Consider the following 13,508-nt stretch of genomic DNA (forward strand, 5'->3'; position numbering starts at 1 on the left):
AAGGGATCATACAGAGTCCACACCTTTACCTTTTGAAAAATTAGCCTTAAAAATTTACTAGTAGTCTATAAAAGTTCAGTATGTTTCTTACTACATTATCCTGACAAAGACAACAAGAATCACAGATATAAAGCTCATAACCCTGTCTGACACTACGTCTTAGATCACCATTCAGATGACTTTTGTGCAAACTATGAAGGAGTCATATTTCACTGTCATACATTTGGTATGTATGACAAATGATGACAACTATATGTATGTAAATTGAGCAAAGATAAAAGTCCTATGGCAAATGCAGTGGCTGTATCACCCATTATGTTTTTTAACTCTGATCCTTTTTCAGGTAGTAAGATACACTTAATCAAATCAGATTATTGATTCCAACTTTGGTAGCAAACAAATCAGTGGAAAAAGCTGGAAGACGTCACAAAAAGGTACGATCACTACCAGACAACAAGCCAGCGTGACAGTGTAGTGACAATCCGTCACACATCGATATGAGTTTGGATTCTGAACTGAAGCCTGAGCTGCTGAATCAGAGAAGCTGGAAAACTGGCAAAGGCACAGCACTGTGCTCCCGAGGGGTGTGGGGCACAGCAAAAGGACTCCTGGCATTGGGCTCAGGGAATAGTTTGGCTCATGTAAGGACTGGCTCCAATGAGCTCTGGAGGAAGCTATGCTCAGGCCTTCTCTGCAGGGGAACATATTTTACAACATGGGGCCTTTGATGGAACTCTGGGTAGGAGTTTAGAAGACGCCTGAGATAGCTGTATACCTAACTGAAGATGAATGGGGAATGTGTGACTACATCTTCGTATATGAAAAGAACAAACAGAAGTTTATTCTCTATTTAACATGACAAAGAACATGGAGAAAATTTATATGAAGAGAATAAAAAAGACAGAGATAGCAGAACTGATGTATGGTCTCATGTTTTTCCTAGAAAATGAGAAAACATTCTTGCAAGTTAAAAGTATCTTTATTTTCTCAATTGACAGTATTTGAGTTGATAACCTCTAAGCCGTGAGCATGAAAAAGTAACTTCATATTAAAAGAGAGCTTTTCCAACTCCAACATTAACATCACAACACTCAGATGACAAGTTACATTTACTTTATTTAATTTAATACTACATGCATTTTAGACATGGATTCATATTGTTTATTTGCACAGGTAGCAATTCTTAATGTGAAAGTAAGAATTCAGTAGCATGCACTGCACACATTTGTATGCAAAGTTATTGTTCTCAGTTCAGAAATTTTTAGGTCATGATTTCTAAATTAGTAGTATACATACAGCTTAATTTTGGTTTTATGCAGACATTGCATAGTTGATTAGGCTTCTTAAGAAAGACTGGAACTGTGGTACCAGTATTGTTGAAGCAGATCAAGTGACAGTAGCAAACAAGAAGATTTGAAGAAGAGGCATAACTTTCAGGGTTGACAGGTCAGCAAGGACAGCCTAGGATAAAACAACAAAAAGGCTTGTTAAACCTGACATTTAAATCAAATTTCTTTAAACCAAGACAAAAAGTCAGAAAAACTTTCAAATACTACAATACTAACAATAAGTAGATTCAGACCTGACTAGAAACAAAATATGCTGTTTTACGTTAGTGCCTTATTGTATTATTCTTCATTTTAATATTTCAAAGAAAAAGCATATGTTTATGTATATAAACCAAGTAACTTTATTTTAGCCATTAGCCTTCAAATACACATGGCATCATGGGTGAATAAGGGGTCTAACATTTCAACTTGCTTCTAAAAATAATTGGGAATTAAGAATCCTTATCCTGTGGCTTGGCTAGTACTTGTGAAGTTAAGTCCGATGTAATGACTCAAATAGTCAAAGTCTTCTCATGAAAGTATGTTTAAAAACAACAAAAAAAAGAGTCATCACAAGCACTCAAAGTTTGAAAAAAACACATCACCAGGTTTTTCGGAAAAAACATATTTTAACAAATTGGTAGAGATAAACAATAATAATCTTCATCTTAATTACCTCTTTTCCTTCATTTCCCAGCTGTAAAATGACAGCACTCACAGTAAAATTTCAGATTCAACATTGACAACAATAATTTTGCAAAATTTTTGTAATATCAAAAAGCACATAAGCAACTACATTAAAATGGACCGAGAAAAAAGAGACAAACCTCCACAATATTTTGAAATCCCACTCACATAAATTATATATAAAAATAGTAAAAAGATCAGATTGTACGAAGTAATTTTATAACATTGCATTTCTGTAAAATATATACTCCTTTATTTCTTTTTACTCCAGAAAAGCAATATTATGCACTGCATGTTGGCAGTTTCCTTAGTTTTTTATCTAAGGAAGAATTCAGGCAGAAAGATTTGCACTATGTACTATGTGCCATGTGAAGCTTAAGTTACTCTTGTTGGCAAAGCATCAGAAACTATTTCAATCTCCTCTGACTGAAACTTATCCTTACTTCAGCTGCAGCCAGTGATGTCACCTCCATCAGGTTGACTGCTCGGAAAGCAAACACGGCAGCTGCCAAGACTGAAAGAAAATGCCCAATATTTAAGTTGCTGACCTGTTAATTACTGGTTAGAATTATTCTCGATGTAAAACACCAATTCTAACTCCCTTAGAGTAATTATTTTGATTCTGAAGAATAATATACAATGATGTATGGCTGTGTTTGAGTTTCTTTCGCTGTTCTTTAAAAGGATAGGAAAACCACAACATTCTTTCAGGAAAGTCTGATTGAAAATGCTTTATATGACTAGCTTTTTAATTCAAGGGACAGGGTGATTTACAATTAGTTTGTTTCTAAGCCAATAATCTTAATTTATTGAAATAGCAGTATTTCAATCATGAATATTATATAATACTAATCAAAGTTCATTTGTTTTATCTTATATAATTGTATCTCTCTACACAGCTGTTTTACATGCACAAATAGAACCAAAATTTTTTTTCTTCTCTTCTATTCACCTACTTTGTTTTTAAAATCTGACCCAACTGAAGATACATGTCCTTCCTTAGAACCCCCATCTAAAACTTTGCATAAAACTTAGCACAGAATTTCCTTTTAAAAAAAATCAGTACAAAACATTCAAAGTCTTTTAAAAGATGGGGCTGTGAAAGAAGAAATCCAGCAAAATCTGGGGAATTCTCAGCTGCTCTAAGTACTGAAGAAGTACTTGCCATAAATGAGCAACATAAACCTTGCATTTTGTGAAAGGCAATAATCTAATTTACTGTTACTGCTGAAGCTGAGAGAACATCCTATGTTCTATCTACAGAGCACTTGGTATTTTTTGAGTACTGTCATAACAAAAAATACCTCACATGGTTTTGTTAGACATTTAGTATTTATGCAATTCTAGTTTTCCGAAAGTTATACTCTCTGACATGTAAGTAATCTGCTTTCAACATTCAAAGAGCAACTATTTTCTTCTTGTCACAAAACATACTCAAGTTAACATGTATCTGCCTTACATCCACCTGGACTTAAAACGTTTTGTAAAAATAATTCTATTACCAGCAAGAATTTCTAGAGAGTTGTATCCCAGGATTCTGTCCCACAGAAGCAAGAGCTGATCTGTTGCTAAATAACCAGAAAATGCCCGTACCAGCCATTTAAATGAAATTCGTAGCCTGCAAACAAGTGATAAATAATAGTTATTATATTTCTGTATCCCATAATTATTAGACAAATCCTCTATAAACTGAAAATATTTTACTATTCTTCTGTATTTCTTTTCCAGGAAGAATAGCCATTTTTTCTCTTGCTGCATTAGCAATCAATGTTTCCCTTTGCAACAACCATGAGAAAACTATTTAACATCTTGTTTGACAAAGTACTATTAGTATAAAAATATTCCGACCGAACAAGCACATTAGACGGATCTGCAGCCATTATCACCCCCAATGTTTCATCCTTCTGCTTTTAAGATGGATACCAGTTATAACAGTAAGATTTTCAGGTTCTATTGCACTTGGTGCCGTGAGTGCACTATAGAATGACAGCCCCTTGCGCTCTCTCCCCTTCTGGTAGCTCCTGCTGTAACTAACGTACCTCCGTGTCTTCTCTCCCCCAGAAAATAAATCATTTAGTTCCATCAGATCTGACTTGAATAACTGAAACTTAACTGAATAATGCAGCATTTCTCACAGAGCAATTCTCCTCTCTTCTTCATAGAACGTGTAGTAGAAATGCATAAAGCACACATATGCATGTTAGAGAAAGGACTGCAATTGACTTTCAAGGAAAAATGCACTTTTGAATAATTTCCCATAGCTTTTAAACTAAAATACTACAGAAAAGCATTTTCAGAAAATGAATGTGCAACATTTTTAGCCAGTCAGAAAGAAGTACTTACGGCTGAGCCCCGATTTCTCGAAGGTGATAAAAGAGCTGGGGCAGATGGGTTTGTAGAAGAGTCTCGAACAGCAAGCACAATGACACAATGCCCTAGTGAAACAAGATCACACCCTGAATACTAACACTCATCTGTCAAATCTGAGAAAACAGTATCAGCATTTAAGTATGCACTAACTTTTAATTCAAGTCATAAAACACTATTAGTGATACATTAATAATATACAGCTCATGTAAGCAAGACACAAGCAGCTCTAATACCTTCAGTCACTAGAGCCTTACTCCTACGATTCTATATATTAGCAACATAACACATTTTCATAGTTCATTTCAGCTGTAAGTTACTTATGGTATTTGTATGTCAGGGTCTAAGTAGTTAGCAGGTTATTATAATATGACCTACTTGACATAGTTCCCCTTTCATGAAATAGAACTCAGTTACACTATACATACACTAAAAATAAGAGGATGTGACAAATAATATATCTCTGATAACTAGAAACAAGCAGTAATGGGGATAATTACAAAAAGTTAAATGCAAACACATTTCAAAATTTGTTTTAAAAATTACCATGAAAATCAAAAGATTCCTGTCTGACCGGTTTCCCTGCTATTAATGACTGAAAGCACAATGCACAGCCTTGAAATGCTATATAAAGGAAAGGATTTTCTTTCAATCAGGAATTTTTTTCAAAAATCAATGTAACTATTCAGCATTTTGTGAAGGAGAAAAAAAAATTTACTATGTTTTATTCTTCAAAAATAGAAGATAAGCAAATTTCTACAACTGTCTTACATTCAAGACAGCTGTTCCTGGTCATAAACAGAAGCAAATTATTTAAATTCATCTACTAGTGCTAAAAAGCATGTGCTATCACACAAAGATAATTGAGTTAAAGAAACAGGCATTCACTTGAAATCACTGAAACAGTACCTGTAGATCTATGACTATATTTTAGTTCCTCTACGCCAGAAAACACTACACTGTGTGCACTTACATGTTATTGATAAAAATGAAAGCAAGTACATATTTATGTGACTTCTTGAACTAAGAAACCTATTACAGGAAAGACTTGATTCTCAAAAAAAAAAAAAAATCCCTCATAAAATGAGAACTGTACTGTTTTAGAATATATGATATTATATAGCAACAACTAACATTGACACAGAAGACAAAAATATCCAAATTGGAGTTACCTAATATTCTTTTCAAGCTTGCCTGAAGTACATACATATTTCAATTGCATACAAAATCACACCAATGTATATTATTGTTCCATAGCAAACTGAATATCAAGTGAGTTTTCATTCCTGATGAACTTACAGAGGCATGAGAAGAGATGGAATGGAGCCTGAAGAAAAATCTCACGTACATCTCACGGAATATCTGATACAATCTGGAAGGTTCATGGTACAGAAAGCAGAGGGGAGCAACTGAAAGGATAAAAAAATTATAATCGATTCAACACCGTAAACTGCTAAAAGAGCTCAATGATTAAGTGCATGAAGTATAAGGAAAAGTAATTTATAGTAGTACAATTTACAAAACCAATGCTAAACAAATTATTTAGAAAGAGAAATTCTACAGTAGAGTCTATCACTTGACATAAAAAGTTAAGAAAGGGAGTATAACACATTCTGGGTAATAGTTCTATATATTTCAATAATCTAAACTAATTAGAACCTGCTTACTACAGTGCTGGCTTCCTAAGCATAAGAAATACACTTTACGAATAGCTTCTCTGGGGTGTAGGGCAATGATATGTTGAACAGCAGAAGTTTTTAATTAAACCATCTATAACTCCCAATGTGCTCTTGGGCCAGTGACCATCTCCAAATTGGTTCCCCATTTGTAAGACTGGAATAAGTTCACCGCTTCAAGATGGGTGTTATGAAGATGAAAATATATAAAAAAATAGCTTTTGGTTGCCACAATAACATTACATAAGTACAACTGATTGATAGAGACCTGATTATTTCTTGTAAGATCTCAAAAACACAGGCATTCAGTACTGTACTATTTAGAAGTCTCTTAATATACCTGATTCAAAACAACAGTTGGCTACATTTCTAAAATCTATTATACGTACACGTCGTACAAACATAAGCAGTTCCCCTCAATTTCTACTCATCCATTCAGTGCATGTTTCACAGGCAGTTGTTCTATATACATCTCTTTTTGCAGTCTTTTCATCTGTCCACTCATCGCTTCTACTGCTTCATTTTACAGGTGCATTCATCCTGGATGACAGCTTATATTTTAACACACTCATAGCCTCTATCTCTACATTCACCTTCCCTTCCAGTTTTATTTACACAAAGATAGGGATGTGTATACCTTTTGTCTGTATACATATGTATACATACGCACATGACTGTATGTACATTTATATATATATATATGGGTGTATGCATATTTGAATTTATTTTCATATATACATCAGAGAAGGTGGCTTAGTAGAAAATAATGGCATATGTGTATGAGAGGTGGGGTGCTAAGGTAGGGTGAGATGTTCACAGAAATGTGTATTTACATAGGCGTAAGAAAAGCAGAGGGTGTTACTAGTGTGTATGTTTTTAAGGACTGAGGGTGGAAGAGCTGGCAGCATGCATATATACATAAAGGGCAGAGGGATAACAGAGCAGTGCCTGACAGTTGGCACCGTCCAAGGGTATGTAAGCGAATGTGTAAAAGCGCATAGGGTTTACATAAGGACCCAGATACTTCCTCCCCGAGCAGCAGAGCATGGAACAGACAGGGTGCTCTGCTTGGTCCCAGCTGCCTTACCCACAGTTACACCAGTTTCAGCCCTCCTCCTTCTATCTGCCAGCACATTCTGAGCCCTTGCAAAGAGAGAAGCCAGGAGGGAGGGAAGCAGCTCACACACAGTTCGAGATGCTGTTCTCAAGGGCAGAGTCAAATACAAACATTTTGACAAGTGGTTTCACATAGAAGTGAAAGCCTCCTGGTGAGTACCTAAGGAAGAGTCTGCAACTAAGCTGTTAATTACTTCAAAGACTTAAATGCCCTACTCAGGTTGAAGTTTGCATTTCCTATTTAAATAATCTGGTTTTAATGATTGCGTGATCATTAAGCATTCTTATTAGCAAAACGTACCATTTTGAGCATAACCGTAAAATCTGCTTGCCTTGTGATGCCACAAACAGCTTTGACAAATCAAAGGAAAAAAACTGGCAAGCTGCAACAAACATTCTCCCATTGTTGGAGTCTCTCTACACCAGCTGCCCTGTTATGTCAAAGAACTGAGGAGATTCTTCTGCTCTTTTCCTAGAAATCTTGTGGATATTTGAACTTTCCTCCATGCAGTAAAGTAGCAACCATTCTATCCTTTAATGCTTCTTTAACACCTGTCCTAGGAAAATTGATACAGCAACAGTCCTCTCACGTCATGTTTTTAGGAATTCTTTTCACAGGTAACTTGGTCTACCCAGAAGTGAAACACAAGAAAAGAGCACTCTGTCAACAAACTATCCCTCTCTTCATATACATTAAAATGTATAGCTCAGCTACTAGCTCTCAAAGAAGGAACTCCCACATGGTAGTCAGCTGTAATACAACTACATAGAAACAGACTAGAATTTTTAAAATTATATACAACTGTCTTCATACCCAAAGAAATAGAAAACACACACGTTTAAAAGTTGCAGAAAAGTACATACAGCTTTAAACCGCGATATAATAAAAAGCAGTCCTGAGGTTTATGAAGGTTATGAAGCTTATGAGTCACACTTACCATACATAGAAAAGCCATGAAAAGGAATTACACCTACAAAACAAAAACATTTCTTTGTTTGTTTTTATATTACTTTGTATCCATGTTAAAAAAAAAGCATTTTCCCACCAGGTTTCTAAATTGCATTCTGCCTACTATAGGAATAAAATATTTCCTTTTTTATGGCACCTTAAGTCTTAGATCTCAGTCCTGTAAATATTTAAGCACAGGAACTGTATCACTTACTTCAGTACAACCAGCTACATGCTTGAACACATGCTATAGTTCCTAGAAAGCCAAGTAAAGCTCCATTTCCATTAAGTTATTACGTATAAGCTTTGCTGAAATCAGCATCTTATTTCAGATAAATGACAACCTGTAAATGTCATGCACTGACAAGTAGGGAACAGGAAAAAAGGAGGTCAAGACCTCTAGTAATTCATGTAGTACTCAGACAAAACATTTATAGGACTTGGCAGTTGTATCATGACAGCTCTCTCCTCTTTTCCAGCAGATCTTAGCTCCCATTCATTCATTTTCATATAAGACTGTTAAGAGGGAGCGGCTTTGGCAAAAGGCCACAGGAACAATGCTTCATGGCTCCAAAGCCGCAAAGAACTGTGGAGGCAAAAATGGAAGAAGGGGGAACAAAAATATGTGCTGTAATTGACACCACTGGAACACAGAAGATGTAAAAGACAAGGCAAGTGATGCAGATTTAAGATTGGTGAAGTAAGGCCTTGAAAGCAAAGAGCTTGAACTTAAAATAAAAATGCACCACAGAAACAGGGAAAGGATTAAATAGAAAAGGGTTTAAATGATTAAAACAGGAGCTGAAAAAACTTTTAATAACTGAAGTAAAACCAACAGCAATGATACTAACTTAAAATTATATAGATTAGTTATGTCTGAGTTTTTTAAAGGAACGCAAATTTTGAAAGGAAAAGACTCTAAGGTGTGGTTTGTTGAGTGCTGAAAAGCTGGGGTCAGACTGTTTCAGCACATATCATTCAGATCCTCCGAGTGGTGACACAAGACTGGAGCACAAGCTGCTGCACCAGAAGTTGTTTTCCTTCTCCTTCCTACCCATACAGACATAATCCATGTGCGACTACTAACACCAGGCTGAATGTGGTTTTGGAGTACCTTCAGTCCAGCTTATTCCTTTAAACTAATGAATTTCACAGAATAACAGTGAAACATTATTTGTAATAGAAATAGAAGTTATCACGTACTTGAGAAAAATATCCTGTATCTTCCCAATCTACCACTAGAGGAGACAATAGTATAATTCTTACCATTTGGAGGATAGAAAACAGCATACTCTTCCATTCCAAGTTTTCCTGTGAATCATCAAACCACAATTGAGATGTCATTAAACTGTTAAAAGGTGTAAAGATTTAAATTTAAAAGGTGGATTCTTAGTTACAATTATAAAAATAACTAATTACCTTGTTGACCATTTGTTATTGCCTAAAACAAGCAAGCAATGCAATAAGACAGGTAGGGTGTCAGATATAAAAGTAAAATGCAGCAGCAATAATGGAGGATGACAAACAGCAAAAAAGAAGAGGAAGATTTCAGCAATGCTATCTATAGAGATTTTATTGGGGTGTGTCTTAGGATCTCTAAAGGCATTTGCTGCAGACCTGGAAGACAGTGAAGCTCTATGAGAGATTAAGGTTAAGGGGATACGTCTGCCATGCTGTTCTGGAGAATACAGAAAGCTACAGTAAAAGAATGACATTGCAATCTGGTCTTCATGTGATCAGCTGCTAAACTGTTGGAATCTGTGCAGGTGTCAACTAGATACATTAAGTTTTTATTAACATTCTTTTTAATGTAGTCTACTAGGTGTAATGAACATAAAGGAAATTCACATACTGTATTACTGCAGCAAACCGTACAATCTATGCTGCAGCAAAAATCCATACAATCTTTTTTAAAACAATTCCTTTTACCTCGTATATATGATTTGGGTGGGGTGGCACTACTGTAGGTAAAGTGCTCCAATACAGATGTATCTCGGGAAAAACAGAGCAATACCTGTAGAAAAGATGGCATATAAGAATCAGCTGACTTACTGGATCAACAAAGCAATGTCAAACAAACCTAAGGACCTGCCTTAATGAGCACCTATTAGATGTTATTGAAGACAGCTAATATGGTTGAAAGCTCTTGACCAACTTGATTTACTTTCCTGTTCAAATTTCCAGGCTTGTTTTGAACCTGCTATGATTTTGCCTTCACATTCATTTATTATCAGTAAAATATCCCCATTCTCCAACTCTCCTCTTTGCCTCTCAGCACGGGTCTGTCCCCTGCTGTCACATCATTAGTGACTGTGCATGCAACTGCCTGCTTTACTGTCTATTTGGTTGCTTTTCTATTCAGTTACTATAACCTGGGGAAGTCCTAGTAAGTGAATAAGCAAATGAAACATTTACATTTCCACCTGTGTGCAGATATAGAAGACTGATCCTTACATCTGCTTTCATTCCCAGGAGCTTTACAGAGTGATTGCATGATACTCAGTTCTTTCAAAAAGCACAGATTAAAATGTTCACCTCATATCCATAAGCTGTGAAACGCACATTGCATTTTGTAAAATGTATTTTTTATTGGTTACATAAATGAAATATCTAGTATTCACAGTAACTGAGTATAAAATTAAATAATGAAAGCATTCCTAGAAAAAAAAATAACAATAGAGACTCTCACCCTACATGCAGTTATAAAAACTGTCATAATTAGGATTGTACTTGAAAATGTTCATGTTTTCATGCAACGAAAGATTGCGTTATCAAGAATGTACACAAGAGGGCAGAAGTAAGACAGACTTCAACCTGCTGCTGACTTTGCATAAGTTAAACCCTCTCTTGTAGGTTTTTAAGCATTCGTTTGTTTTACCTGTAGCCAAGGTGTAAAAGGCAGAAATGCTTTAGATGGCGTTTCATGACATAATTTATTGTGAATAAAAATGAATGGATTTTTACTTCAACTAATTCTTGAAGACATTTTGCAGATACCAGCATTTGTCAAAAGGAAACGTGCAAAACTGAAACACTGTGACATCTGAACAACACTGCTTTTTAATTTTTTTTTGGTGGAAAGGTCATATTATGAGACTTTTTCCTTGTTTGAACCTCAAAACTATTTCTCAGATACAAACAGCTTTTAAAAAATAAATAGTTTCTTTATCTTGAACAGTTTAAGCTAAACATTATTTTTGCACAATACACAATCATTTTTGTAGCTGCCAAAATATAGCTGACAATAACAATACACAGGCAAATGTAATTCTTTGTATATGTTAACTGAGGTGAAAGAAAAAGAAACTAATTTAGAAAGGACATACATTATGTTCCCTCATAAGGGAAAGAATGTAACCTTAATTTGAGGCCCCCTTTTTTAGGAATACAGTGTCTAGTACCAGTATCTGAAAGTCTTTAAATTAAGACTATGCATCTTGAAGAGACAGACTCTAGCTCAAACTTATGACTGTACCTAAAAATGGCTGGGTGAGGTTCTTTGCATATATTCATTATGTAGGATGTAAGAGTAAAGTGTTAAAACTGAACTTCTGGCCTGAAATAATGCATTTACATATTTAATAATTTGTGCATTATTTTTCTTATTCACAAAAAATGAGAATGCTAAAGAAAACAATGTCACAAACCCCTTTTTTCGGCAAACTATTGGATATTTATAATAATAAATAAAATAAACCCACAGCATTTAAAGGACTAAAAAAAAAAAAAAAGAAAAAAAACCCACAAAACCTAAGCTTATATGACAAATAAATCACTATATTAAAAGTAACTGTATTCTATTTCAATCGTTACAAAGAACTAATAAAAGCATGTAAACTTTGGGATGAAGAAAGCAAAGATAATAAAGGAAATAAATTACATCATTTCACAGTGTTTTTCACAGAGATTATAAACTTATGCATGCTAATAAAGAGGTACCAATAATCCAACCAAATATCCTCATTGCTATTTTAGGCCTAAATTTTCTGGGTTTGATGGATGCTTTATCTTTTAAGTAATACACAGACAAATGCCACACTCTGCTCGATGACTTGGAAAACTCAGAGGCAATAACTTGTCATGAAAAAAACCAGAAACCCAGCGCAAACAGAAACAATTTATCTGATTTAAACTAACATTTTCATTACCTATTTGATTTAGGCAAATTTAATTCCAGTTATCATATAAAATCAATATATAATATTCCATATCAGAGTGATTCACACTGCTAAATTTTTTCAGGGGCAACAGAATCAAATCATTCAGCAGCAATGCATTTGCAGATTAGGTTGGAAGAGAAAACTATCAAGAACTGGCTGGTTGGCAGAGCTCAGAGGGCTGTGACCAGCAGTGCAGAGCCTGGTTGGAGGCCTGTGGCCAGTGGTCTTCTCCAGGGGTCAGTTCTGGGTCCAGCCTTGTTCAACCTGTTCACCAGTCACCTGGATGAAGTGCCTACCCCCAGCAAGTTTGCTGATGGTACAAAACTGGGAGGAAGGGTTGATGCACCAGAAGTCTGTGCTGCCATTCAGCGAGACCTGGACAGGCTGGAGGCACTGGAACAGGCTGCCCAGAGAGGCTGTGGAGACATTCAGAACCCACCTGGACACATTCCTGTGCGATCTGCTCTAGGTGTTCCTGCTTCAGGAGGAGAGCTGGACTAGATGATCTCCAGAGGCCCCTTCCAACCCCACCCATTCTGTGATTCTAAAAATGGATAGCTTTCGTCTAGAAGAGTCGTCTGAGGAATACCACAAAGTACCAAACAAAACTAGGGCAACCAGTAATTAGAAGTTTGAGATATTCTTTACCTCAAAGCTTTTGCGGTAAAACTAGGCACTTCATTTTTCAAAGATTTTTGGTGATTCTCCTTCAGATTAGTAAGGCTAATTTAATCCCTTTTATGATTTTCATTCCCTAATAACTATTTTACTTAAGAGAGATGTATGAAAATTAAAATATTCAACTGTGCTATATATTTGGAATGTTGAACATAATCTATTTCTGACGGCCTTCAAATAAAATATTATACCATATTGATGCTCCTTCAGAGATTATATTGTGTCCACTGGAACTGCCAGTTTATGACTAACTAATATGCTTTAGTAGCCTATATAATGAATGAAGCAGAAATAAGAATGAGATTTTCACATTCCATGATGAAGAGATAATGTTAGAACAATGTGACCCTTAAATCAAGGAAAACTTCTACACGTATAATAAATATTTTAGTGAATAAATATCCCTGAGTTGTCACTATGCAATAATTTTTCAAATTTTAATTCAGAAACAAATTTAGTTATAGATCTTAATCCTGGAACTATTTTAAGTAAAAAAAGCTATAATTTCATGAGTTTACCATTTTAAGTATTAATGTTGGAATGTTTA

At 35.3% G+C, this 13,508-nt stretch overlaps 1 protein-coding gene across 2 annotated transcripts in view; it reads right to left on the reverse strand.

The window, feature by feature from the left end:
• Positions 1-1,386: 1,386 nt before the first annotated feature.
• The window catches only part of TBC1D19 (TBC1 domain family member 19), a gene marked incomplete at both ends in the record, with an annotated part of 49,051 nt that continues 36,929 nt past the window's right edge, over positions 1,387-13,508 (reverse strand). For both annotated transcript variants that reach the window (XM_080344397.1, XM_080344396.1), the window contains 8 exons: positions 1,387-1,461; positions 2,459-2,529; positions 3,518-3,633; positions 4,359-4,450; positions 5,682-5,791; positions 8,113-8,145; positions 9,390-9,434; positions 10,053-10,137. In XM_080344397.1, the coding sequence (XP_080200523.1) occupies positions 1,387-1,461; positions 2,459-2,529; positions 3,518-3,633; positions 4,359-4,450; positions 5,682-5,791; positions 8,113-8,145; positions 9,390-9,434; positions 10,053-10,137 (627 nt within the window). The remainder of the gene's footprint in view (positions 1,462-2,458; positions 2,530-3,517; positions 3,634-4,358; positions 4,451-5,681; positions 5,792-8,112; positions 8,146-9,389; positions 9,435-10,052; positions 10,138-13,508) is intronic.

This window comes from Nesoenas mayeri (assembly GCF_963082525.1).
Source record: "Nesoenas mayeri genome assembly, chromosome: 4".
Classification (NCBI taxonomy): Eukaryota; Metazoa; Chordata; class Aves; order Columbiformes; family Columbidae; genus Nesoenas; species Nesoenas mayeri.